General features: G+C 51.4%; 1 protein-coding gene and 1 long non-coding RNA gene across 21 annotated transcripts in view; one reads left to right on the top strand and one right to left on the bottom strand.

The window, feature by feature from the left end:
- Positions 1-420: 420 nt before the first annotated feature.
- NCAM1 (neural cell adhesion molecule 1) overlaps positions 421-27,873 on the bottom strand; it is a 301,507-nt gene continuing 274,054 nt past the window's right edge. For 5 of the 20 annotated variants that reach the window (XM_044257834.1, XM_044257835.1, XM_044257836.1 and 2 more), the window contains 6 exons: positions 22,161-22,285; positions 17,973-18,153; positions 7,999-8,206; positions 6,993-7,109; positions 5,161-5,976; positions 421-3,734 (listed from right to left, as the gene is read on the bottom strand). In XM_044257834.1, the coding sequence (XP_044113769.1) occupies positions 3,614-3,734; positions 5,161-5,976; positions 6,993-7,109; positions 7,999-8,206; positions 17,973-18,153; positions 22,161-22,285 (1,568 nt within the window). In that variant the 3' untranslated portion in view covers positions 421-3,613. Of the gene's footprint in view, positions 3,735-5,160; positions 5,977-6,992; positions 7,110-7,998; positions 8,207-13,139; positions 15,519-17,972; positions 18,154-22,160; positions 22,286-27,873 lie in introns of those variants that run through there. The other 15 variants (XM_044257841.1, XM_044257843.1, XM_044257844.1 and 12 more) reach the window with 5 other exon arrangements.
- LOC122912291 lies at positions 15,011-17,962 on the top strand. The gene is made up of 3 exons (XR_006385597.1): positions 15,011-15,078; positions 16,226-16,301; positions 16,436-17,962. It is a non-coding gene; the product is annotated as an uncharacterized LOC122912291 (long non-coding RNA).

The following is a 27,873-nucleotide window of genomic DNA, read 5'->3' as shown; positions in this document are numbered from 1 at the left end:
TCCAACTGGGTTTGATGCTCTCACAGCCCCAGAGTGCCACCAGCACTACACTCTGTTGCATAAACATCACTTCCCTCATTAGCCAGGGCCTCAGCTCTATGAGCTTGGAATCTGCTGTTTGTCAAAAGGGGAAACTGAGTCTTGGGGAGATTAAAGAACTCTTCCAAAGTGAACAAGGACGTGGCAGAACCAGGACTTGAATGAAATCTTCTGATGGCTGCCATTCTAAAATGAGGATTCTTCTATCAGCCTGAGGGACACCATCCTTCAGGCCACATGAACTCAAGACACTGGGTTCAACAGACCTTGTTCACAAGGACAAAAAAAAAAAAAAAAAAGCCAAACTATTGGCATTTCCACATTATGATTCATGTGGCAGACTTGCACTGAATCGAAATAAAGCCCAGATGGACCATCATCGTTTTTCTTTTCTTTCAATTTTTATTGAACACAAGTATTCTGACAGAATGCAAAGTCAAAATTCTCAGTTAGTACTCAGTATTTACACCAGTGAGAATGGAAACAAAGGTGGTATCGATGTTTCACTCGGTAAAAAGTTTATAACAAGAGAGAAGGCCCCCGAAGTACGGAATGCTGGGTAGGGATGTTCATGGAGGTCTGAAAACCACCATCCAGACAGACAGCCTCGAGTGACAGCCCGGGACGGAAGGGCTCCATAGAAAAGTGTGAAAACGGTCCCACTTCAGAAGCTGCACTACGTACACTACGGCCCCCCAGGACTCAGAGACCTGCATGTGGCACAGGGTGCGCCCCCTCCCGCAGAACGTGGCCATGCCGCTGGTTACGTGAATACATATGTATGGCACATACACATATAGACACATACACACTGCAAACTGGTAGAGTTGATCCCGCCTTCAAAAAATTAAAAAAGGAAAACTATAAGCTTTTATCTCTTAACATAAAAGATAGAACATCTTGAAAATAAAGTGACTCTCTCTTTGATTTTAGAGAAAGCTTTGCTCTGTTTTTTTTGTTTTGTTTTTGTTCTGTTTTGCTTTTTTTTTTTTTAGTATTTTTAATTTTTAATTTTTTTTTTTTTTTTAAAGAAAGGAAAGCTCATGCGTGCAGAGATAAATCTATGTATAATGAGAGAGGCAGACCAAAAGGTGGGCAGAGTCTTGGTGCCAGTTGATGGCGGAGCCGGTTCTGGGTGGGTGATGGTGGGGGGGGATCAGCTGCCCTGGGCCGGGTTACTTGAGGGTCGGCTATACCTTTTCCTCTTCCAAACCATCAGAGCCCAGGTCGTTGCATCTGGCCCAACCACTCGGCATGAGATGCGCAGTCTCAATGAGGGATAGTGTGGGCTTGGCTTGGGTAGTCAGTACCACTGCCATCAGAAGATGAACAGCTGAGTCCGATAGCCCAGCAGTGGGAAGGGCCCCCCACGCCCTGCTGGGTCCTCCCGTCTCAGACCCCCAGGAGCTCCTATTCTGCTGTGTGCTCTAAGAACTGTCTGCGCGTTCATTACTCGTGCCTGAGGGCCTGTGCATTTGAAACCAGAGATTTGTGCAAAGGCCCTACAATCAAGGGGGCCAGAGCTGGGTACACTGGCTCCTCCATTTCCATCCCCAGGAGCTGAGAAAATGCAAAATAACCCCACATTTAGCAAATGACAAGACCATTATTTTTCACAGTTTGAAATTATAATCTTAGCGGATCACCACGGATCAGACTGCAGAAATGTCAGAACATGGGGGAGTGTGGCCCATGGAATGGACTCAGGGGCAGTCTGGCCACCCTAACCTCTTGCTGTTTTGTACCTTGGGACAGGAACGCATGCCGGAGGGCTGAACTGCTATTTCCTTAGCGTTATCAGCGTCATCATCATCGCTTTTATTTCATTTTCTTTGTTTAAAGGCTTTAATTCCTTTTAAGAGTTATTTTTGTTTCCTGAATATTTTTTTTTCTGAACTATCTGCTATACCTTCCACAACCAAACTATGTTGAAATTTTATTTCAATACTATGACAAAAACACGTTTCACACTAAAATATTCACGCATCCACAGTGCACAAGCTTGCAGTTTCTAAAGTAGAATGATAAAAGAAAGCAAAATTTCTATACAAAGGGCTGGCTTTTCCCTTCTCCCCCCTCCCATCCCCCTTTAAGTTTCTGTATTTTTCCCCCCACTTGGTTTCCAATCCAGGAAAGTTGTGTTTATGACTCCAGACAGCAGGTTGTTTTTTTTTTTTTTCTCTCTTTTGTTTCTATAAATGCTGCCTAAGTGAACAGAAGGCCGATGTTACTTTACTTCAACAGATTTCCAAAAAAAGACACTAATTCCCTGAAGCACAAATGCTCTTCCGCTCAAATCTAGATTCTGGGCTCAAAAGGAAATTGTATGTATATATTTTATTTGGCTTTCTACAAAAAGGGGATGTTTGGGGTAAAAATGTGTGTTCACCAAGACCAGCCCCAACTATACAATCTTCTCTGCTTCATTCAACAAAGCCTAAGGAGTCCTTCAAAAGGAAGGACATGGACGCCTGGGGGTGGGGGCAGACCCTTTTCCACAGATACAGGCAGGTGGTGGCTAATCAGAAAGTGGTCTCTAACTCCCAAGGAAATACAAAAAGAACTGAGAACCAACCCCCCCCCCAAAAAAAAACCAAAACCACTCCAGAACGAGATGGGTTTTCACCTGAGTTGCACACAGGCAAAAATTTCAAATCAGAAAGCGGAGGGGGTGTGTGTGGGGGGAAGAGCCACTGTAAACAATCATATTTTGTAAAGTTGTCCCGTGCGAAAGCAAGCCTGTGATGACCCTACCCGCCTCCAGGCAGTGTTTGTAACTTAAAGGAAAAAAAAAGGCAGCGATTTTACACGGACATTTAAACACAACCAAAGTCAAACATTTGTCAACTTGTAAACATTGGAAAACAAAGTTGGCAGAAAGGAAGGGGAAAAAAAAAAAAGAAGGAGAAAGAAAAGGAAAGAAAAAGAAATCAGAATATTGCAAACCGAGATCTCCCCCCCAGAAGTTGCGATTTGGCATTCTTCCTACAAAACGGGAGTCTACGTGGGAATTGAATTCAGCTAGCAAGGGGGACACACTTTGCATACTGAACAAATACAAAGTGAACAGAAATTATAACTTATTTATGGGGCTTTACAGAGTTCAAACTCGACTCAAAGTATAAAAATAAACTTGGACTTTGTTCATTCGTTAGTCTTAGTGCCTGGAAGTATTTCTCTGAAACTGGTCTGTGCCAATTGGGCAACGCCAAGTGCGGTCTTCCTGAACCTAGATTTTTTTTTTTTTCTGAGCTTCCTAGATTCTTAATTTGGGGTCCTTTTGTTTGATTCTTAAATGGTTTCAGGGAACAGAGTGTCCTAGTTTGGCTGTGGGTTTAACCTTTTTGTCTCATTTTCTTACAAGTGAGTGCGCGCAGCAAAGGAACCCTTTCTATAAACCTACAAAAAGGAGATCCCATGTTTATCTGTTTAGTTTTTTTTTTTTTTAAAGGCAAAAGACACTAGAGGAATGAGATGTGTGTGTGTGCATGTGTGCGTGTGTGAGATATTGGGAATGCTCTGGTGAAGCTGTGGTGTCACTTTTTACTTTGATCTGCTCATTTCTTGTCACCCATCATGCTTTGCTCTCGTTCTCCTTTGTTTGTGTGGCGTCGTTGGGGACCGTCTTGACTTCGGCAGGTGCTGGCTTCGTTTCTGTCTCCTGGCACTCCGACTTTGCTTCTACTGGGCCCTTCCTGCAGAGAATTGGGAAAACAGCACTGAGACCACAGTCTGCAGTTGTCACCCTTCTTGGCTGCCCACTGGAATCATCTGGGAGCTCTAAAAATCCCCAACACCTGAGCCAGCCCCCAGGAATCCTGATTTAATCGTGCGGGGCACGATGACTTTTAAACGCACCCAAGTGACTCTGAAACGGAGCCAAAGTGGAGAGCCGCTGAATCAGAGGAAGGAGACCTTCCCTCCCCTCCCGCCCTCGTGCAATGCCGGGGGCCCGGAGCCCAGTGCTTCCCTGGGGCGGCGGAAGGGGGCAGCAGACGCGGCCTGCTCCTCACCCTGACCGCCCGGGTGCAGTAGCTGACCGCCCGGGTCAGCATAAATGACGCATGCTGGGCTCGGTTCCCCAGCACCGAGTCCTGGGTGCGGACCCGGACTCTGCAGACCACATTGCTCATGCCTGTCCTCAGTGCAGCAGGCCCTGTGCTCTGTGGTTAGGGTGGGAAACCCTCTTTGCCACCAAGGCAGTGTCGCATGGCACGGGAGGCTAGGGTGGGCTGGCACACTACATGGGGACAGGATCAGGGGGAGTCGGGGCTGCTGAGTGGGAAGGACTAGTGGATTCCTACTTCTTCAGATTCAGGGCTCGCAGGGAGGGTCCCATTTTGGCTCTTGCGGGCAGCACAACAGCTCGTCTGGGGGGCAGGGGCCTCTAAAAACCTAGGTCTGACTCTGCCTTATTCAGTCCCAGGAGTCAAAGTCTGGTCTAAGGACGCATGGGGGCAAGTGCAGCGCCAGACCCCGGCTCTGGCTGCGTCTCGGCATCATGGTTAAGAGCTCTGTAATCTTAAGGACCTTCGCTTGGACTTGGAGACCCAACAGGCATTCGGTGCCTGTGAACTCCACGTCTTCCCAGACATTGCAGGTCAGAAAAAGCCCAAGTAGCCCGTAGTCCTGGGGGCGTTGTGGGCATCCAGGCTGGAGTGGGACAGGGCCTTCTGGACCATTCCCTCTCCCCACAGGGGCCTTGGGGCCTGCCCCTTTCCTTCCTGTGGAAAGACCCAGCCTGACCCTGGCTAATAGACTGTCTGGGGGCCCTGGGGTGGCTGGTAAGGGCACCTTGGCCTCCTTAGCTCGCCTGCCAAGCTATGCTCATCAGTGGCCCGATGGCAGCCCCCCCTCCCCAGCCCCAGGGAAAACAAGCCTCTGCTCACATGATCAGGCGAAGACGTAATTAACATGGCCTAGTTAGTGCGCAGGCGGCAGCTCGCCGGGCCCTGCTGCCTGCCCCGCTCTCTGCCTCATCCCAGCCCCTGCTTGACAGTCGCCTCAGAGAAGCCCAGCATCAGGCTGAAGACACCTCTCACAAACAGGACACAGCACAGCACAAACGCACACCACCACCGGACACAACCCGACCACAGCAGAGAGAGAGAGAGGCCGTACTCGGGCTTTGCTGGTGCAGGCGGAACAGAGCTGTCGGCAGTGGAAGGAGCAAGCTCGGGGGCTTGTCCACTGGCCCCAGCGGCGGGAGCAGGAGAGCTCAGGGCTGCAAAAACATCCTTTGCAAGGTCAATATCTGGGGTCTTGAAGTTCCCTTCGTCCATTTTAAAGTCCTCGCCCTGGGCAGGGTTTGTGGCGCTGACGGAGGCAGCCTCGCTCTTCGGGCTAGTGAGGCCCGTGGCTGCCTCGGTCGGGCTCTTCGCAGCGCCGGGCTGGGTGGGCTCGGGATCCGGGCCTTTGGTGCTGGGAGCCTCCTGCTTGGCCTGGGGGGCTTCCGTGGCAGGGGCAGCCACTGCTGCTAGGGGACTGGCTGCCCCAGCCGTGGCGGGCCCTGGCACAGGGGCTGGCTTGCTCGCTGGAGGGGCCTTGGAGGCCTCCCCCACGCCGGCAGGGGCACTCGGGCTGAGCACTGCCCCCTGGTTAGCCAGGACACTAGAAGACAAATTGTTGGCAGCAGGGGCTGAGATCGGAGTGTCGCTCAGGTCAACGAGGGGGGCGACCTTGGGGGCTGAAGCGGGGGCTGGGGAGGAGGTGGCGACACCGGGCCCCTTGGAAGGGGTGGCCTGGCCAGCGGGCACAGAGTTTGAGTCAGGTGTGGCCGTGGCCGGGGGGGCAATACTGGAGGTCAGGGTGGTGGTCTCACTGGTGGGGCTGTTCTGAGCAGTGGCAAAGGTTTCGGTGATAGTGTCAGAGTTAGCGGTGACGGTGGTGACAGAAGGCAGCATGTCCTCGACAGTGGCTGTGGTGTCGGCAGGCAGCCTGTGGGAGGACAGGAAGTAGAAGAGAATAGACGATGAAGCTCAGACGAGACAGAGAAGCAGGGGGAGGGCTGCAGCCAAGAAGCGGGGCGCGGGCAGCCATGCGGGGACGCACAGGCACGGACACAGGCCCACAGAGAAACGAGGATGGCGAGAGGAAGCACACGCCCAGGCGGGCAAAAGCGGAGACAGGAAACACAGAGCACGTGGAGGTCTAAAGGGACCTGCTGGCCCTTCCTCCCTGCGGATGCCCCTCCAGCTCTCTGCACTAGGTGCCTTGTCCCACAGCCCTGTCAGGGCCTCTCCGAGCCCTGCCTGCAGCCCAACTCAGGAGGGACAGGCTTCGGTCTGGTGTCCATCGCTGCCGGTGTCCCCGGCCCCCCGAGGAACTGGGCTCTGGCAGTGACGGGCAAAGTCGGGAAGATGGCAATGAGTGCTCCAAACAGCCCCAAGGGGCCACGGGCTCCCCAGCCAGAGATTTTGTGCCGCCATTTAACTCCACTCCCTTCAAACCCATAGCCCTCAGGACAGCCAGCGGTCCTCACAGGCTCGGCTGGGCACGCTTTCTGACGGAGGGCTCCCCAGGCCTCTGGGAACAGGAGGGCCGGGGAGCTTCATGGGTCCCCACCTGTTCTCACCCTTCTCGGAGGACACAGAAACCTCTAGAGTTCTTGAAAACCCTAAACAGAATCTGCTAAGCCTCTCAAAGCTCAGCCCCTCTCACTGAAGTCTTGCCCCCTTCGGCCATTTCCGGGACGTGTGTGTGATTCAGGGAGAGGGTCTAGAGGTCCCACTCATCCCAGGAGCCCGCAGAGCACCTCTAGTCCCTTAACAGAACCCAGAATGCCTTCTCTCTAGGGAGAGAGGGGGGTCAGGCATTTCTGGCCAAGGGCTCCAGGATCTGGCCTGCTGGTTTGACTGGGAGTGTGGGTGGGGGGATGGTATGGGAGGTGTGGGTAGGGTGATGGTGGGTGTAGGGCTCTGCTGACGAGGTCTGGCCCCTCCCCGCCCACATACTCGGGCTCTGTCAGCGGTGTGGTCTCGTTGGGCTCTGTGTGTTTCCCTCCGTCATGGTTTGGGGTCCGCTCCTCCTCAGTCCGCACCTCCACGATGGGCTCCTTGGACTCATCTTTCCTGTGGAGAGAGGGGCTGTTTCAATTCTGGGTCCCTGGGGCAGGGAGGGGGGCTCCTGGAGAAGACAGCTACAGATCATGGCACCTGGGCCTGGCCCAGCTGGTGGGGGCGCGGCAGGGACATCTCAAGCCAGGTCCAAGTGCCTGAGCCTCAGCTCCCACTTGTGTGAGCTCTGTGACCTTGAGCACCTGTCTTGCTCACACTTGCTTCTGTCTCATCTGTAAAATGGGGTAAATAAGTCTCTACCTTGCCTAGCTGTCTCACATTAACTGAGATCATGAATGTGAAGGGCTTAGCACGGTGCCTGGCGCAGAGAAGTACTCGGATAGTTTGTCTTTACGTATGGAGCCTGACACGCGCTGCTGCTCATAGCTTACCACCCCCGCCCCCCGGCTCTGTCCCTTCTTACCGTGCATCTGTGAAGGCTCCTGATAATTAGCTCAAGTGCTCTCTAGAGATGCTGGAAGGGACAGCATCTGGAGCCTCAGCTTCGAAAGGAAAGGCCGTTTTATCTGTTGGATGCTTGGGGGTAACCTAGGGCCTGGGAACATCGCCTGGCCCTACAGTAGCTGTTCAGTAAGTGTTTCTGGGGAGATGTGTGAATGAATGACAGCAAGGCAAGTAGGTCTCTGAAGTGCTATGGGAGTTCCCCTCCGGGTTCAGCTCTGAAAATTCCCCTCATTTTCATCCACGCGGGGATTTTCAGACTTCTCTGAAATTCTAATGTGTTAGCTGTGAGGCTGGGCCCAAGGGTTTGCTTTGCAAACAGATACCCCCAAAGGCTGTGTCTGAGAAACAGTTCTCCCGTGATACGGCTCCATGGCTGCCCCCCCCCCACCAGCCCAGGGCAGAGCCCAGACCCCAGCAGCGGCAAGTGGGCTGCACTCACGAGAAGGCGGCTTTGCCCTCCTCCATGTCCTTGCCCTTGGCTCCGGGCCCCGCCTTTCCGCACAGGTTGACGGCGATGCACATGAGCAGGCCGCACTTGTTCAGGAAGTAGCAGGTGATGTCCACCACCACCAGGAGCAGGACGAAGATGACAATGAGGATGCCCACAATGGCCCCAGTGCTCAGGCCTGATGTGGGGCTGCCGTTGGCTTGAGTGGGAGGGAGGGAGAGAGAGAGATGGTCGGTGGTTAACACACCAGGCCGACTTCTGTGCCCTGCAGAGCAACAGCCCCTGGGGGTTGGGGAGAGCCTGTGGGGCAAAGTCAGGGCACTCGTGTCAAGAGGGGCACCGTCCCTGGGGCCCTTCTGTACCCCAGTATTGAGACAACAGAGTCTCTTCATATCTTCGAGAGGGTGGGATGCCAGCCTTATGTCTGAGACCAGGGGACAGATGCATGAGGCACCCACAGGTGAGGATGGCAGTAGGGACTGGGAGCTGTGTCTGCATCCTGTGCTCAGTCTCTGAGCCTCCCCCCAACCCACCCTTAGCTGATCTCCCCGTGAGCCCAGGCAGCAGGCAGGTGGACGGTCGGTGGTCACTGGTATCAGGCTGGACCGAGGCTCCTGGGAGTCGTCAGGGGCAGGGTCCCAGATGGAGCAGCGGGGGGTTCCCAGGGCTTCCTTAGGGCTTGTGCTGACATCAGGTGCAATGCTATGCCCGAAATGCTATCCTGCTCCCTCTCCCCTTTAGGACCAGCTCCAGAGGATTCCAGCACTGGACAACAGACATGGTTTATCCTTCATTGCACCCAGGGAGCCGAATGAAGCCCATTTATTCTGGAGACGTGGAGTTCTGCCCAGCCCCGGTAAGCCAGGTGAAAGGTTTGGGTGTACTCACCTTCTGGGAGCCCAGGCACACTTGAACCAGGCTTCAGGAAACCCAGCAGACTCACCCAGAGATGCACGTCCACACGGACAGGCACACTCACACGCAGGGCAAGTACGCTCTGTGTCTACTACAGACAGACCCGCATTCTCACACCCGAGCGGCACCCAGTGCTCCCGTGCTGGCCGGGCTCACTCTGCATGACTCGGCCTGTGTCCTTCTGCCCCTGTGGTCCATCTATAAAGCCCCAGGGCCCCAGGGGACTGATGGTCTCACAGAAGGGCCCCTGGCTCAGCTCCCTACACCCCGCGTGATGGCTGTGAGTTGCCTGAGGTGGCCCTCTGACTGGTGAGTCCCCAGTATCTGGGAGACACATGCTCAAGCTCCGGGAAGCTGGAACCCAGCAGGGCTCTGCCCATAAGCCAGTGTGGGGACCATGGAGACTCCTGTGCAGACATGAGCACATCTGCTTCCTTCTGGAAGGACCGAGTTACAGAATTGGCAGCCCCCTGGTGTACCCCAACCCCCGACCTGGTCTGAGGCTTCCTGTGCCACTGGGATCCCCTGGGATCATCCAGGTCTGCCCACTAGAGGCAGGAACTGTGGCCAACGCCATTGGGTCTCACTGTGCCTTTTGTTGTACACCAGGCCAGGCCCACTGGCCTGCTAGCCACATATCACACCAGATAACGGAGGGACGTGTAGTCCAAGGTGACAGGTGCTACAGTGGGCCACGTTCTTCTTTTTCTGTGCAGTCTGTGTTCCTGGGGGCACTCCTCAGTCTGCCTTGGGGTCCCTGCTCAGGCTGCATGGGGCTTCTTCAGCAGTGGTCCTGTACCACTGGTCTTTGCCTCAAAGTTTAATTCAGGGTATGAACCACCGGCCCAGCAAGGCAGAGATGACTGCTCACTCACAGCTTAATTCTTACTGTCTATGGCACAGATGGGCCTTAGATGGAGAAGATTCTCAAATTCTTGAATATTTGTGGCTTCTTCGGGACCTTGGCCTTGCTTCCCAGCCTTTCCTCCTTGGGTTTGCTGGCTGGTCTCATCCAACCCATATTTAAAACCCCAGCCTATCCCCAGGAAAGCATCAAGATGGGCCAAGGGCTCTGTGCTCAGAGGGCCCAGGTCTGGCCACACTGTCCCCAGACTTGGGCAGCAGGAAATGGCTGGCCAGCCCCTGAGGTCCTCTAGAGTGGGTCTTCTCCCTAGCAGCTCAGAAAAGCTAAATAAAGCATTTTGTTCTTCTCTCGCAGGTCCTCACACATTCCACCCTAATGAGAAAAGAGAAGCAGGCAAGTCTTCCTGATCTTTGGAGTCCCAGAGCCACTTTCCTAAACAGGGAGGGAATATCAGCCTTGGGCTTTTTCTCTAGCCCATGACACTGGGCCAGAAGCCACTGCTGCCTCCTGGGATCAGTGCCCCATAGGTGCTGGGAGCTCGTTCCCGAAGAAGGAGCCTGAAGTATTTGTGTGAGGTGAATGTTTGTGTTTTCAGACTCAGTGGTATGAACTGTATGTTCGGAGGTGTATGCATAACTATGGTCTGAGGGGACGCATCCTAGCTCCAAAGAGGATCACAGAGCACTGCCAGGTGGCTCCGGGTTTGTGAGAGGCAGCGGTTGTCCAGCTGAAGCTCTGGGCTCGTCAGACCCAGAGGGAGGACTTCCTTGGCTCTGAAGGCCAGCGGCACGTGCACACACTGGGGAAGGGCAGAGGGTACAAGGACCCCTGTGACGAGACAGAACGAAGGGAAGTGGTCTTCCCTTCTTCTGGAGGTAAGATTCAGACTCTTCCTCTTGGCCTGAAGGCCCTACACGCTTATAGACTCTCCCACTCTTCTGACTGTTGTCAGTCTTGGCACGGGCCCTCTACCCCTTTCCCTGTGCTCCGGCCGGAGCCTTCACGCCACCTGCTGAACACGCCCAGCCCATTCCTGCCTTGGGACTTTCCTGACCCCTGCCTGCCACACTCCAGCCCCATAACCTCCTGGGAGGCTCTTTGCCATCCTACAGGCCTCAGCTCAAACGTCAAACGTCACCTTGTCAGAGAGCCCTCTCCCTCCATCCCCTGATCTCTTCTCCAGTGACTGACCTCTACCCACTATCTACCACACTACCTGTTTCCTCTTTTTGCCTCTGTCTGCCGTTTTCTGTTCATTTACATGCTTTTCATTTGGCTAACCCTTCTGGAAGGTTCTACTGTCTTATGTCTTATGACTGTGTCTTATATCTCCCCAGCATCTAGGACAACCTGACTGACAGGAGATGTTCAAAGAATATTTGTCAAAAGAAAAGAGTGGCTGCTGAGCCTGGAGATGAGAGCGCCGCCTCCAGAGACTTACAGGTGGGCTGTGAAATGGAGGAAGTCCACTCCTGCGTGATAGCTCTGGGATCCGGGGTAGATTTCAGCTCCTCTCAAGGAATGACTACGATAGTGTGAGCTGCTTGGGCAGTTAGGCCCACTGTGGCTGGAGGCACCGAGCAGAGGCTGGACGACCCCCCTGGGCAGGGATACTGTAACGTTCTGGAAGAGGTCCCCGTGCGGTGCAGGGCTTGGTGTGACGGCGTCCCCACGTCCTCTTCAACCACAAGAGCCTGGGTCCCATGTCGCCACCCAGCAGCATCCCAAGCACCGTCCAGATCCCCTTCACTGTGTACTGAGGACTTCTTGGAAGACTACCATACTCAGGAGGGCCTGTTTTTATTCATGGATTCTTGTGATTTTATTTTTATATGGAAAATAGATACTTTTTAGCATAATGTCTGTCTGCCTGCAGCAGGATTCCTGGGGTACTGAAATTTAGACTGGGGGGCTCCCCAGTTCTACCCGGTCAGAGTCTCCGGGTGGGGCTCGGGAATCAGGATTTGGAGGAGCGGCCCGGCTGATCCTCGCACAAGTAGAGTTTGAGGGTTGCCGTGTCCGGGTCCTCCCACGCCTGCCCTACAGGAGCCACAGCTGTTCCCGTGACTCTCTGCCCGAGGAGGAGCTGCAGAGTCTCGCTGTGTGCCCTTGACCTAGCAGACTGGATGGACGGAGAGAAAGCAAAGATGGCCCCGAAGGAAAAAAGGACCACCCAGTTCACCACTAAGAGTCTTGACTTTCAGATGGAGTAAGGTGCTCCTCAAGCTAGAGAAAGTGTGCATAGTTTTTGCAAAACAAACAAACAAACAAAAAAAACACCTAAAAGGGAAATACCAGGAAACGGATAAATGTGTATTGAAAACAAGCCAACAGCCACTGGCTCTCGGAGGATGATACAAGACTGTAGGCCTGGAGAGCTGGAAGAAGGGAGGGTATCCCTGTACCTCAGGTAAGAGTTAGTAGAAGGGAAATGTAAAACCCTTCCAGGGGGTCTACGTTTGCCCGACTGTGCCACTGGCCGGCCTTGACTGGCTTACCTGAACACCCGCATGCAACGAGAGTTTCTTGGGAGCAGCTCCTCCATAACCTCCGGGGTCAGAGCCACCCCAGTGGTGATGGACGTGGGGTGGGGGGCTGTCCCTCCTTTGTGGTTCCTGGCTTGGGAGAGCCTGACCCTAAACAGGGAGCTCACTGTCCCACGATAGAGACCTACATCCTACGTCTTTCTTAAATCCTCAGAATGGGAATCCGGGTCTCATGTTTACAGACACCAGACGGGCCCGAGTCCCTGTTAGGAGCTCTCTGTGCAGCTGAGGGGTCCCTCCCACTGCACTGGGATCCGGTTCACTCGTAACCCCTTACATGTCTGCTTGCTCCTTCCCAGAACCTGCTGTTAAACAGACGGCCATTCTCAAGGGCTTCCGGTAAGTGTCCTTATACTGTGATTATAAACATAATAAGATTTGCCAATGAGAGCCTTCTCTCACATATCATAAGGTCAATCTGTGCAGCCCCTACTATGGGCTTCTAATGGGAGCCATGAAATCAGAAGCCTGAGCTACCACTGGTGGCCCACAGGGTGTCCCTGACCCCGGAATGACCACCTCCTGGTTCTGCGAAGGGACTGCCCTCTCCCCCTGCTGCCAGGGACCAGGAACGTCCAAGGAGGCAGTGACCCCCGAGGGTTCTCAGGACAGCCGAGCAAAATGCATAGCTCCTCATCAGAAAAGGAAGGCATTTCCTTTGCTAGAACTCCAAGCAGCAGGCTCCAAGTTCGGGGTCCAATTTGGGGTAATCAGAGCTATTCAGGTACACATGGGGTGAAAGGAAAGGGCTTTTGACGTTTTGTAGGACACACAACTATTCAATAAACTCAAAGCACGCTGGTGAGTTCACACGGACTGTTACTTCCTTTAATAGCGCAAAGGTGTAAACTTCATCAAGGCCTCGCTGATTATCTACACAACAGTGTTAGCATTCTTATTAGTAACAAACGTGATCCAAACCTGCCGTATAAATATTTCAGAAGTGAGCAAAGGAACCCCGCGGTGTGCGGAGTGTGGTAGCGCTGGACAGGGCACAGCGGTGGGGGCAGCTGAGGTGGTAAGTGCTTCCCCCCAGCCCAACTCCGGGGACTCAAAGGGCTGCTACCTTGGGGACTGCTGGTGGGGCCAGGGGCCGCAGCCGCCACTGAGAACGGTGTCCAGTGGGAGTGGGTGTGCCCTAACGAGGTCTCTCAAAAGGCATCCTGTTACAGACCAGGGGCCTGCCTGCATTGACCCCAAAGTAGCTTCGGCTGAGGTCCCGCCTCGCCTGGGGTGTGTGTGGGGTGGGACAGGGCTATGTCAGGCTTCCCTGTACTTGGGCTTGATCTCCAAAGAGTCCCTCCAGAAACATGACACTGGCCCTCCCCTGTGGGTGGGACCAGGGTCAGGCTCAGGTAGAACCCCCCCCCCACCACCACCACCATGGGCCCTCCTGGGTGAACATGGGACTTGGCCCGACATGCTATCAAGAGCGTGCCAGGAGCCGGGAGGACAGTGATGGGCCACTCGTGTGAGGACAGATCTCACCTTCCCTCACCCTTCCCAGAGCTCTCGATAACTGACCTGGGATTCTAACGCCAGGCCCGGAGGCACCACGTGTCTCTCCTCGATGCTCCGCCTTGTGCCTAAGAACCATGCCTGCTTCTCTTGTGCTGGTATGAAGGCAGGGCAGGGACCCCAGGGGCAGAGGTTCAAGGTGGGGCTGGGGAGGGAGGCAGGGCTCAGGCAAGAGGCACTACCTGCCTGAGCTACTGGGAAAAGTGCGGCCTCCGGTGTCTATCATGAGCCTCTAAATGGTGAGTACTGGGGAACACGAGCCCGTGCCAAGTGACACGGGCAGCACTGCCCTGCAGATGGGATCACTGGGGTTCCCAAAGGGAAAGACTAGTCTTCAAACGTTAATTTAAAAAAAAAACCAAAAAAAATACAACAAACAGAACTAAAAAATAAACAGAACAAAAATTAAACTTCCGTGGGATGTTTAGAGATGAGATATGTAGAATGACGTGACCACAATGGAGGGAGGGAGGTTTTATCCACTAGAAGGTCCATCCCCGAGCACGCACAGGTGTTACTGAGCAGGAGCCCGCCGTCTCCATGTGACTCTGCGAGCACACTGTGCCTCCTTCCCACAGCAGAGAGCACTAGCTGGTGGTCACCAGAATTTGTTAAAGGTCACTAAAGCCACTGACCACCACAGGGGGTTGGGGCATTTGGGAAGTAGGACAGGCTGGCCTGGTCGCAGCGTGTAAACGCTCTGGACTGGGCAGTCCAGGAGTGACCTGTCCCCACCCTCTGCTCTGGTGAGTGTGTCGGGATGGGGAGCGCGCGAGCCATGCCTGGCTTGCGGTAGGGACCGGAGTGTAGGCGACACTGTCGGACCACAACACCCAAGACGCAAGGCTCTGTGCAGCTCGAATCACTCCGACTGGGGGGACACCCGTCCTACACAGCTGATGGGCACTAGGTGCGTCATAGGCTGGCCCTTTGGGCAGCACCAACCAGCAGAGGCTGCTGGTTGTGATGCCAGGGCCAGAGCGCCTCCCAGAAAATGCCTGACAAATCCAGTTTCTTCCACTGGATGGGCAACGTGGTGGCTCTGCCCATCATGTCAGCAAAATGCCTGGGCGCGTCCCAGGAGTCTGGCTCTCTTACCACAGGCGCTTCGAGGCAAGCGAAGCCAGCTGCTTTCAGAAGGGCAGGGGAGGAGCACGTGGTCATCCCAACAATCTGATGCAAGCTTTAGGGGTACTTAGACATTTTCCTCTGCTACATCATTTTCAGGTAAGAACAAAAAAAAAGCAACAGGTAGCAGATGTGCGGAAATGTCTCTATAAACCTAGCATAATGTTTTTTGTTTTTTTTTTTAAACTATGTAAAGAAAAGCACTCCCGTGTGTTTTTGTACTCTGCCATTGGAAAGGGGCAAACATCCTCGTGAAGCAGCACAGAGGATCTGTGAATGGTAAACTGTCTGCACGTCCAGCTTTTTCCAGTCCCCAAACCTTCCTCTTCCACACAGAGTGCTTGGGGGCGTGGCCATGGCGGTCCTGACAGGTTCTTCCAAAGGGGGCACTGATCGTTCTCAGAGGAACTGGGCATTTAAGCAAACTTAATTTGCGTGTGTGTGCGTGTATTCAAGTTCCTAACAGAGCAAAAGCAGAGTCACTGCGGAGAGAAGCAACGAGACAAAGGTGTAGGACGCAGAGCAGCCGCCCAAGGTCGCTGCAGGTCCAAGCCGTGGGTGCCCAGAGAGAATGTGGTTGTTTAAAAACAAATGTGGCAGTGGGGATGTCCCAGGGATGGACGTCCAAGGTGAGATGTGTGACGACAGACACAGGAAGGGGAGGGGGGAGAAGGAAAGAGAAGGTAGAGACAGAAACAGAGAAAAAAAAAATAGATAAAAAGAAAAAAAAAATTAGGTCAAATATAGAAAACGCAAGAATCAAAGGTTAATTCAACTTAGTAAATTAAACCGACAAAGGTTAGAGAAGAGCTCAGTATGGTATTACTCCTGTAAGGCCAGTTCCGAAGCTCAGCAAGGCCAGAAGCAGCACAGCAGGGCGAATTTGGGGGTTAGGGGTCAGCGAGCAAATGAAATTCAAGTGAGAGAACAGAGCCTCTGCAGTCAAATCCAGGAGTGTGATTAGGAGAGTGTTACCTTTGACTAAGGTCAGGCCTCTTAGGAACAGTCAACGAGCCTGTCCACAGCCTCCTAGCCTCTACAGCTTTCTGCGTGTGGTAGGGGAGATGCACCATAAGCATCTCAGTGAGAGGTCAGACGACTCCTCCTCCTCGGGCGCCACGCCCCGCCTCCCCCACCCCCTCCCTGTTCCAGAGGAACTAGTCTGCACACCTCACCTCCTGCCACCCTGCTGACCGCCTATCCCACCACGAATGCACAGCTTAAAATTCGCAGGTTTTGTCCACAGGTCCCAAAGACATGGCCAGGAAAGTCCAAGCAAGCACAGAACTACCTCAAGACAGCACACAGCAGAGCCCTTGCAGGTGAGGTGAGCCATCCCTCCAGCACTGTCTGGCTTCCTTGGGCACCTGGGAGCTTACCAAGAAGGACCTGGGGGGACAAGGTCTTCTGTTTCTGTATCTGACTCACAGGGTCTCCAACTGCTCTGGCCCCACAGGCTGATGCCAGGGGCAGCACTCAGCACGGGGACGCAGCGCAACCCAGCCACCTGCCTATGTTGCCTGGGCTGGGCCACAGGTGCCGTCGGAAATCTCTCTCACTGCAAAGGGCTGACTCCAACCTGTCACTCCCCCAACTCCTAAGCGTCCCATAAAGGCTGAACACAGACGGATACACTCCAGACTGTCGAGTTCAATGAAAAATGGACCAAAGAGCACAAAGAAAGAAGGGGCACAGGATGGTAGGGCCACCTCTGGAGATGGGCTGAGCAGGAGTGAGAACACCTCTTGCAGCCATGCCCAGTGCCTTTACCGCTGCCCGTTGGCACTAAGGGTCCTGCCTGACAATGTGGAGGGTAGGACTGATCAGCATCTGGCCTGCCTGCTCCCTGGAGCCCCGCATGTCTGTCAGACACACGCATTCGTGCACACTCAACCATTGCAAACCACACTGGTCTTTGCCATCTCCTTAACCCACTCACGCACACGCAGGCCCACGTCCTAGGCGGCCACAGCCTTTCTTTCTCCTGCTGGGAGGCGCTATTGTGACAACTGAGCAGAGCCCCCAGGCAAGCATCAGAGACAGGACAGGCATGAGGGGGCCACACTGGGAGGCAGCTGGGAGACTGGGACATCTTCCTACTATGCTTGAAGGCGCAGAGAGTTTACGGGGTCCCCTTCCAACAGGCTGCACTATAGGGTCGGTGTCCCCTTCTCCTGCCTGTGGCTGGCACTGGCTGATCTGGAGAAGCAGAGTGGTGCTGAAGACTGCCTTCTGCTCTGAAGTCCGGTCAATGCGGAGACTAACCACCAGTGGCAAGGGGGCTGGGCCAGCAGGCAGGACTCTCACTTTGTTCCCACACTTGAGCTGGTCCTGGATCCCTAGCGACAGGTCTGTGTCTCCTAGGAGAACAACTCCCGTCATGGTCTCCAGCGGTTGCCTTTCACAGATGGCATTTGCCAACATCTCCTTTCTCCACTTGCTGTTTCAAGCGATTCAATTTAATCTTTGTTGCAGTGGAGAGGCCCTCAGAAAATGGGATTTTTAACTAACTGGGCACCGTCTCTTTCTTCTCTTGGGGTCCCCACAGAGAAGAGGTCTGGACCATGATTGTGCAATAAGCAAGCATAGAAAAGAAAGCGCTTAAAAACAATTAGGGGGTCCTTGTATGGAATGGCAGAGGGTAGATAAGGTCTCAAAAAAAGATCCTTACTCAACCAGCTGCCAAGGCTTGGCTGGAGCTGGGTTTTTCCCATCTGAGGAGTCCCGCGGGCCGGCTTAGCCTCCGTCCTCCAGGGCTGAATGACATAGGACCGTTACCCCAGGATGCTTGGCCAAGCCTTCCTGGGGGTCCAATACATCTCAACCCACTGCACAGATAGGTACAAAGCACAACGAAGCTTTGCACGGGCGACCAATCATGAGGATGGCTGGCAGCAAGCAAGTTGTCAGGGGCTGTTCAGGCACGTTAGGAGGTGAAGCATTGTGCATTAATTCCAAGCGGGAAACTCACAGAAAAGCAGAGGCCGTCATACCTGGGATGGCCGTGGGCTGGGCCGAGGTCCTGAACACAAAGTGAGCTGCCTTGGACTTCCCCTGCTGGTTCTCAGCCACCACGTAGACCTCGTACTCCGCATTCCATTCCAGGGACTTGAGCATGACGTGGTCACTGCCAGACGGGAGCCTGATCTCTGGTTTCCACTCGGAGGAGAGCTTCTGGGAGAAACCGGCAGGAAGGACACAAGACACCAGGACAGTTTAGATGAAAATGCTGGTGAGACCCACTCATGGGAAGAGCTTCAGGGAGTCACTACTATTAGTACAAAATAATACAAATAAAAACTGATGAGAGGACAGGGTGGTCGTCCTTTACCAGCCTGAAAACCCCTAAGGACGATGAAGGTCAGGAGGTCAACCTCGCATTTTGTGAGCACAGCAACCCTCCAGTGTCTTGTTCCATTGCCATCCAGGGCACCCAGGGACTCAAGAACATTCTGGAAGATGTGGCACATGGATGCCCCAGAAGAGCCATGCAACAAATATGCTTCTTGTCCTGTTTCAAGATGTTGCTCCCACTCAGCTGTGTGACTCACCTTTTCACACGGAAACGTGGCATAGGTTCATTCTGTTAACAATAAAAACTACCATTTGTTGAACACCTGCTATGTGCCTGGCCCCATGATTTCTAGGCTTTCCACTATTTTCTCATTGTATCCCAGACTGTGAAGGGTTTTGTTGGGCTGCACGTTTTCTTGGCCAGGGTCACCAGTGGCCCAATTCAAATCTAAAAAACTTAAAAGAAATTCAGTTGTCTACATTCTCTTTCTCTCAAAGGCTCCTTTCCTTGGCAAACTCTATAAAAGAGGCAACCAGAATATAAAGCAAATGTTATGTTACACAAAAATACTTGTAACATATAACAATAATACTTAGCAAACACTGAACATCTGAAGTAGAAGAGAAGACAGGTAAGGCTGTTGAAATCTCACATAGCTCAGTGTCCTGTCCCCACCAATTTTTAAAGGCAGACCTGCCAGGCACAGCCACAGTGGCTCTTCTGGAAAACTGACCTCTCTGGGGGCCTCATCTGGGAGGTGTCTCCAGTCCCGGCCAAGCGCTTAGCAGATATTGTATTACGGAGTGGGGGACAGGAGGTTCCACGTGTTGGGCACATTTCAGGTGCTTTGCTTATGTTATAACTGATGTTTACAATAACTTGATAAGCTCTTTGATTTCCATGTTACAGATGGAGAAATGGAGGTTTTTGGAAGTCTGGGTGACCTGTTGGGAAGTGGTAAAGCCAAAATTGGATCCCATGTCTGGCTGGGCCATATCAGCCTAACAGGGGCCAGAGACAGCCCACCTGACCACACTGTCCACTTCCCATGGGTGGTGCTGGGCCACCGGTCAAACCTGATCCTGTTCCACAGTGAGGAAGCCACAGGGACCCCTCAGGTTGGCCTCAGGGTTGTCCACAGAGGCTCCTCCTCTGATGTCCTCCTCCTGCCTGGCTTTGCAATCAACTGGGGCAGGGCTGAGTGGAATGACAGGTCTGCCTACCAGCTGGGAAGTGTGCCTGCTGGGGCTCTGCTGTAGTGACTCTCCATTAAGCCTAACCAGGCAAGGGCTCCCCATCCCTTCAGCGGCAGCTGATCAAAAGAATAGGAGTAAGTCAGCTTCCTGGAAAAATCCTTTCTTTCTGTTTCAGGAGAGCACACTGCTCTCTGGTTCATTATTTCCTAGGTAAGAAGTCCTTACTAGGTAAGGTAAGTCCTTGCTGGGTAAGAAGTCCTAGCAAGACGCTATTCCCAGTGCTCAGACACTGTCTCTAGACCTCTCAGCAACTGAGTGTGCTGGCAGTGGCCCAGGGTCATTCTAAAACCTAAGAAAGTGGGAGGGATTCTCATTTTGGGGGCCTGGAGGTACAAAGTAGGATGACATCTTAGATCTTAGATGGTGAGCAAACCAGGAAGAAAGGGTTCAGGGCCAAGTTCACTGTGAGCAAGATTAGACCAGCTCAGGGAGGATCTGAGGGGCAGGTGAGAACAACTGTGGTGTGGGATGGCAAGGCAGCCTGAGGCAGGGGTGAAGAGCCCAGTGTCTTCAGACAGACCCAGATTCAGACTCTTCTCACCCAGCTGTGAGAGGTCACATGGGTACGTTACTTCCTCGGTAAAGGGCAGGTAATCCTAAGGCCAACTTCACAGGTTTCTCATGGGGAGACAATGCACATGATTGCAGTGCCCAGCCCATAATACACACTTTATCAAATACACTGATTATGAGATACCAGTATATTATTTGCAAAAAGTACCAGGTAATGGCAAAATCACTTTGTAGAAATGTTCAAGCAGCAGAGAAATCAATCGTGGTAGGAGTCTGTCACCACCTCAGTCAATTTAGAGGTTTCAAAATCAGAAGAATAAACATTGTTAAAATGTCCATACTGCCTAGAGCCATCAGTACTTTGAATACCATCCCAATCAAAATTCTATCAGCATTTTTCAAAGAGCTGGAACAAACAATCCTAAAATTTGTGTGGAACCAGAAGAGACCCCAAATTGCTAAGGAAATGTTGAAAAAGAAAAACAAAACTGGGGGCATCACATCGCCTGATTTCAAGCTTTACTACAAAGTTGTGATCACCAAGACAGCATGGTACTGGCACAAAAACAGACACATAGACCAGTGAACAGAGTAGAGAGCCCAGATATGGACCCTCAACTCTATGGTCAACTAATCCTTGACAAAGCAGGAAAAAATATACAAAGTCTCTTCAATAAATGGTGCTGGGAAAATCTGACAGCAAAAGGAATGAAACTCGACCATTCTCTTAGACCATACATGTGGATAAACTTGAAATGGATGAAAGACCTCAATGTGAGGCAGAAATCTATCAAAATCCTAGAGGAGAACATAGGCAGTAAACTCTTCAACATCAGCCACAGCAACTTCTTTCAAGACACGTCTCCGAAGGCAAAGGAAACAAAAACGAAAATGAACTTTTGGGACTTCAAGTTCAAAAGCTTCTGCACAGCAAAGCAAACAGCAAAACAAAGAGGCAACCCACGGAATGGGAGGAGATATTTGCAAATGACACTACAGACAAAGGGCTGGTATCCAAGATCTGTAAAGAACTCCTCAAACTCAGCACTCAAAAACATAATCACATCAAAAAATGGGCAGAGGACGTGAACAGACACTTCTCCAAAGAAGACATACAAATGGCTGAGACACATGAAAAAACGTTCATCATCATTAGCCATCAGGGAGATTCAAATCAAAACCACATTGAGATATCACCTTACACCAGTTAGAATGGCCAAAATTAACAAGACAGGAAACAACAAGTGTTGGAGAGGATGTGGAGAAAGGGGAACCCTCTTACACTGTTGGTGGGAGTGCAAGTTGGTGCAGCCACTCTGTAAAACAGTGTGGAGATTCCTTAAAAATTAAAAATAGAGCTTCCCTATGACCCTGCAATTGCACCATTAACCCCAAAGATACAGACGTATTGAAAAGAAGGGCCCCCTGTATCCCAATGTTCATAGCAGCAATGGCAACAGTCGCCAAACTGGAAAGAACCCAGATGTCCTTCAATGGATGAATGGATAAAGAAGATGTGGTCCATATATACAGTGGAGTATTATGCCTCCATCAGAAAGGATGAATACCCAACTTTTATATCAACATGGACGGGACTGGAGGAGATTATGCTGAATGAAATAAGTCAAGCAGAGAGAGTCAATTATCATGTGGTTTCACTTGTGGAACATAAGGAATAACACGGAGGTCATTGGATGAAGGAGAGAAGTGAGTTGGGGGAAGGTGGAGGGGGAGACGAAGCATGAGAGACTGTGGACTCTGAGGAACAAACTGAGGGTTTTGGAGGGGAGGGGTGGGAGGTTGGGTGAGCCTGGTGGTGGGGACTAAGGAGGGCACGGATCGCATGGAGCACTGGGTGTGATCCATAAAAAATGAGTCTTGGAACACTGAAAAAATAAAATTAAAAAGAAAAAAAATTGGTCCCAGTGTGGGCATGGCCTGATGGCTGTAGGTCAAGCTTGGGATTTAAAACCCTGACCAGGGCTCTTGAGCCTTCTGCAAGACGCAGAATGATTCTGCCCCACCTGGGCTTTGCATGTTGTTGCCCCAACAAGGTGGATGTTAGGGTTGCAGACGGGTGGGTGATGAAGATGGGGCAGGGGCCACGGAGCACTCACCGCTCGGTACTTGACCAGGTAGTGCCTGATGGGGGAGCCACCGTCGTCCTGCTTGATCAGGTTCACCTTAATGGAGTTTCCGTCCTCTCCCATCTGCCCTTCGAGCTTAGGTGCGCTGGGTTCACCTGAAACAGCCAGTTAAGTCATGTGACATTTTCGCCCACAAAGGAAAATCCAATCCGTCAGCATGGGGTTTAGTGATGGGGGTGGGGCTGGGTTTTTTTTTTTTTTTTTTCCTCTTGCTTTCTCAGAAATTCAAATGGTTAAAAAGCAATAAATAGAAAACTTCAGGTTCCAGTTAAATGCGTCAGACTCAGCCCCAAACTGGAAGCGCTTTTTGGGAATGTTCTGGGAGACCCTGCCTGATAGCACAGTCCTTTTACCATTTTAGAAACAGGATTTTTTTTTTTTTAATGTCTCTCCCTAGTGCTTGCATTTCCTTTTTGCCTGCTCTTACAACTGCAGATTTAACTTTGATGAGCCTGATACATTTTGAAGAATGGCCTGAAATACAGGAAAATGTGTAAAAGTGTTTAAGGAGAAAACTTAAGCCCAGAAAATAATTCTTCAAAACAGCCAGTCTCTTCCCTGGACACATGATTCAACCTGGGGGTCCAGGGGACCCACATCTCTAGCAGGGGTGGAACAACGCTGCATGCTTGTGACCTGCTTTCTATGAATTCAAGTCTATTACTTAGACTCATTTAAAAACATGACAAGTTTCCAGTTGTGCTTAAATAAAGCCCAAGCTGCCAGGGGCAAGTCTCCTATAAGCATATCCTGCGTTCAGGGCTCAGCTGCCTGCGTGATAATCCTTGGCACCTTGTTTACAGTGACAATCATTAGAGTCTTTTGTTTGTGAGAAGAGAGGAAACAAACTTCTTTAGGGTTTCTCAAGAGAAGAGTCGAGGTGTCTATTTGCAGTGCACGCTCGGCTTGTGAGTCCAAGGTAGAGAGGACTCATACGGGACAAGGAAGAGAGGCTCATACGGGACAAACTACGAGGGCTGGGATGGTTCCTCTGTAAGACACTGACTTACGTTAAGACAAGCTACATCATAAGTGGATACTAGAAGCAGGGAGGTGAGAGAAGGTCTGGTAGGAGTCCCAGTGGAGATTTAATGCACTTGGGATCATGCATCTCCTACGAGGACATAACTCTATGTCTAGTTCATGGCCTCTGACAGAAACTGGGGAGAGTCTATCCAATAACCACCCTCGCGTGGGTTGTCTTGGCTTGTCTGTTGGAGGACAGGATCACAGACATGTGATCAAAAACCCAGAAGGGTCTGTCACTAAGCTTCGCACCTCATCATCCCAAAGTGTACCATTGGCCATTTGTGACAAGGCTGCCGGCAAAGCCATTCAGCCCGTCCTCCTCATTCAGCTACTTCAGGAACCTCACGACGGCTGCTCATCCCGCCCCTCCCTCTGAGACAAGAAGGAACCAGAGAGGTAGCACTCATGGACAGCCCTTGCTACTCGGCCTGGGCCTGCAGCACGCACAGCACCCAGAGCTCATCAGAAATGCAGATTCCGTGTTAACAAGATCCCCGGGCGATCTGTGTGCACACTTAGGCCTGCGAAGCCATGGTGAGGGGGACACGTGGGGATGCGTGATGGGAGGGTGCCTCATCTTAATGTCTGAGGGAGAAAGGATTTAGGAAAGATTGTGTTTGTGGCTTGTTTTCCTCGATTGGTGATGAAGGACAAAGAAAACCAAGAATTAAAAAAGATAAAAACAAGGTTTTAGGCAAAGACATGTCCTGTTTTTGTGCCACTCCCTAGCCACTGGCCTCAACTCTTCAGTGGAAGACATTTAGGAATTTGGTTTAGATAATGTCAAGGGGGGCACACTTTCCAAATTCATTTGGACTAAGTCTCAGAAGTTTAGTAGTGGCTTATATCGTTATGAATATCCAGTGTATGAAGAACCTCAAACCCCGTGGAGGCTACGTCAGAACGGGGCAGGTCTGTGGAGAGTCACCCGTGCTGAACAAATGGAATCACGAGGCCCAGTGGAACTTTCCAATCCTAATCTCTGAAGCAGGGTGACCAATTCATCCTGGCTGGCCCGGGCAAGTCCTGCGCTCTGGAACAACCCTCAGTCCCAGGCAGGCGGGGAGGGTTCGTGGCCCAAACAGGGCTGGGCACGAATGACGACTTCCATATTTGGAATTGCGACACTAACTCGGTGGTGGTCTATCTGCCTTAAGAAGGAGGGAAGGAGGCGGCATCGTGGCCCTTCGGACACACTCACCAGGCAAGGACCCAGTCCTTCCCCTAAGGCCTTTGCTTTGGGGGGAGTATCTACTTAGAAGAGGTGCTCCCTTTCATGTTTGTGGGGGTCCCTGTAAAACTAATCGCTTAGGCCTCTGCCTCACTATCCGCAGATGCAGACTAGGGGCCCTGGGCTGGGTGTTCTCCAGGGCCCGCTCTCCCTCTGCCAGCGCTGTGACCTGAAGTCAGTCACTGCCTTAGGATGAACTATCCAAGAACACCTTGGTCATTTTCACAACACTGTGAAAGAGACTCAAAATAAGGATGTCCTGCCAATTTCAGGGCAATGTACCCCCAGATCACTAATTCTACATCTCTAAGGTAAACAGTTGTCTTTTTTTTTTTTTTAAACAATTTAAAACGTTATCCTCCTAAAAGTCCTGTCTTCGAAAAGAGACCCCCCCCCCCGCCAGCTCTCTTCAAAGACCTCTGAACAAAAATCTGGCCAAGGAACTTCTGCGGAAACCAACAGCCCCAATGAAAGTAGTCAAGTCTTATCCTCAGATGTGTCTCAGAAAAAACAGAATCGGAATCACAGAGATATCACTAAAAACTCTACCGCGCGGTTAGAACACAGTTCTAACATTGACCAAAGCTAGAATGCTCTCTGTCACTATCATTTCATCGGAGTGATGACTACGTCATTCTGACACATACGTTTAACTGTCTCATAGAATTGAGAGCATATCGTGTAACATTTAGGTGTTATCACTTCAAGTGCTTTAACTCTTACTCCACAAACGTTTACCGAGTATCTCCCTTCTAGGTACCAGGTAGACCCTTAGGCATTGGCTTCTCAAAGGTAAACAAGACAAGGTTTTGTTTGCCAAATGAACTGTCTTATCCATCTTCAAATGTTCACCATCTGTCAGTTCTTCTAAAGATTACAAATTGGCTAAAGAAACTGCTTCCTGAGCTCTCGGCAAGAAGGCGGCTCTAGCCACATCTGACGAGGGAGGGGCTGATGCTGGAGAAATGGGCCTTGGCATTCGGGAGGCTCACTGCTTTACTGAACACATTAGGAGAGGAAATTATTTAGAGGGTCCCAATGTGCGCTCTGTTCTGAAATGGCTGCTCTGATTGAAATCATTATGGGTAATTTCAGCAAAACCAATATTGTAATTATTTGTAAATGTTGGTTTGCAATTCAGCAGCAATCGGCAGGTTGCTCCAAGAAAACCCCTGGGGTTAATTACACCTTTGGAATTTAGCTTCAGCCATGAGTAAAATTCATCCCCCCCAAAATATTTTATGTAAAGACTAAAAAAAAACCCAACAGCACCTTAAAAATAAACCTTGCTGATAACAAATATAAAATATTAGGCAGCCCTGGTATTCGCTTGAAGAATGTAAATCGTGTGTGCCAGAAAATAAGAAGATACCAGAGACGGCACACAGTCAGAAATGTTACAGGCAGGTCCTATAAATTCCCTTTAGAGATTGTAATTGAAATGTCTATTTCTGGCTTTGCAGATTGTAGGTTGTCATTTTTGTGCTATTGTGCCCTAAAATCGGAGTCGGCTTCATGCCCCTCCCCTGATCAGCACAAGCCCTGAGGTCAGAAATCTTACTGCTGGAGGGCGCCTGGGTGGCTCAGTGAGTTAAGCCACTGCCTTCGGCTCAGGTCATGATCTCAGGGTCCTGGGATCGAGTTCCGCATAGGGCTCTCTGCTCAGCAGGGAGCCTGCTTCCATCTCTCTCTCTCTCTTTCTCTCTGCCTGCCTCTCCATCTACTTGTGATCTCTCTCTATCAAATAAATAAATAAAATCTTAAAAAAAAAAAAAAAAGAAATCTTACTGCTGGCTATCTGAGTTCCACAACACAAATTATAGCAAAGCCCAGGGCGTGTGGACAGCATTTGTGAATTTAAAAAGGAAAACAAGACTCTAGTTCTCACTGACAAATGCCCAAGTACCAAGAATTCTATTTATCTTTTCGCTGAAGTGCTCAGGGAGGCCCGACCCATACTCTTTCCTCATCCACTTGGGGACGGCACAGAGTTTTGGGCATCTGAGTGCAAACCAGGGACGGATGTAGGGCTCCCATCAGACTCTCTCCTTTTTTCTATCAAACAGGATTGTCTGGCATCACAAATCCTGTTACTTTTGCGTATCCTAACTCCTGCTCCCTGCCCTGAACTACTTCTTGCAAGCAATTAAAAACCAATCTGAAGCATAGGGATGCCTTTTTGTTACTTGTTTAGAAAAGCACACAGTGTATGATTTGGCTATTCAAATAGGAAGCCCATTAGGTCTTTCCAACTCAGGAACGTTGGAAATTACAAGAGGTGAGAAGTCTGGCTGGTCCTTGGCGGATGGGCAAATTACCTAAGGGAAGCAGGATGTGCAGTTGCTAGCCTAATTGTCCTTCCTGAGACCTAGCTCTCTGCCAAACAGGTGAGTCCAATGTGCCTTAGAGCCTCCAAGTCCTTGTGATGCCCCCTCTGACAGCCCACCTGGCTACTCTAGGGGTATCGAGGGGGCTTTCTGACAGTCCTAGCGAGGGGCCAACAGTGGGATGGGTTTCCATTTGTCCTAAGCCCTGGGCCCCCAAAACAGGCCTTGGGAGTCAAGTGTTCCTTTTCTCCTGAGCTCTTTCCTCTTTGTTGTTAAGAATTTGCTTGTGCTGACACGACCTAACTCTTTGCTATCCTGGTTACAGGTTCCAGGAAACACTGGGGGGCATGATGAGTGGGTACATATCTTACAGAAAGTACGTTTCACTCTGAGGCCACGGTCATGGGGGCATCTAGCCTACACGTCCCTTTCAAATTGGGTTCCTCAGGGATTATGAATGTGAGTGTGTGAGCTGGGGGGTGGCTGGGGGGACCAACGGCAGCCTGGGGCATGAGTGAAACAGCAACAAATGAACTTCGACAGACTGAACCACAGAGGCATCGAGTCCCTTCTCGTGGGTGTCATGAAAACACCAACAGATTAATTGATCAATTATCTTTGTTTCATCAACCTAAAAAGAAAATATGACCACGAAGGTGTGGCTTGTGTCCAGGCTGAGGAAGTTAGGACCAAAATAACCTCCAACAATGAACTCAGCTCCTGCCTCCGAGGCTGCAAGGGAGGTTGTGCACGACACTATTTTACGCACATTAGGTTACTCAGAAAGAAGCATGAGGCCCTGGGAGGTTTCAGACCTCACACTGCTACACCCTAGGGAACTGGGCCCTTTCCAGAGCCCCCGGCCTCTGCACCTGGGATTTGGGCCAATACATGTCACTGCCTCCCCCTGCAGACCCTTCACGCTAGCTCTCTGCCACCAGTGCAGGGAATCCTTCGGAATAAAGGCAATTAGAGCAGAACCCCTGGTGACAAGTCTGGGCCGACCTCCCAGAGACCCGTGCAGTCCAGACACACAGCTGTAAAAAAATAAAGGAGGGAGTGGAAGGGGTGGTTAGTGATGTTTTCAATCTAAGAA

The sequence above is a fragment of the Neovison vison genome, chromosome 7 (genome assembly GCF_020171115.1).
Source record: "Neovison vison isolate M4711 chromosome 7, ASM_NN_V1, whole genome shotgun sequence".
Lineage (NCBI taxonomy): Eukaryota > Metazoa > Chordata > Mammalia > Carnivora > Mustelidae > Neogale > Neogale vison.
The sequence above is the reverse complement of the archived record's forward strand: the minus strand, read 5'-3'. Positions and strand labels throughout refer to the sequence as shown.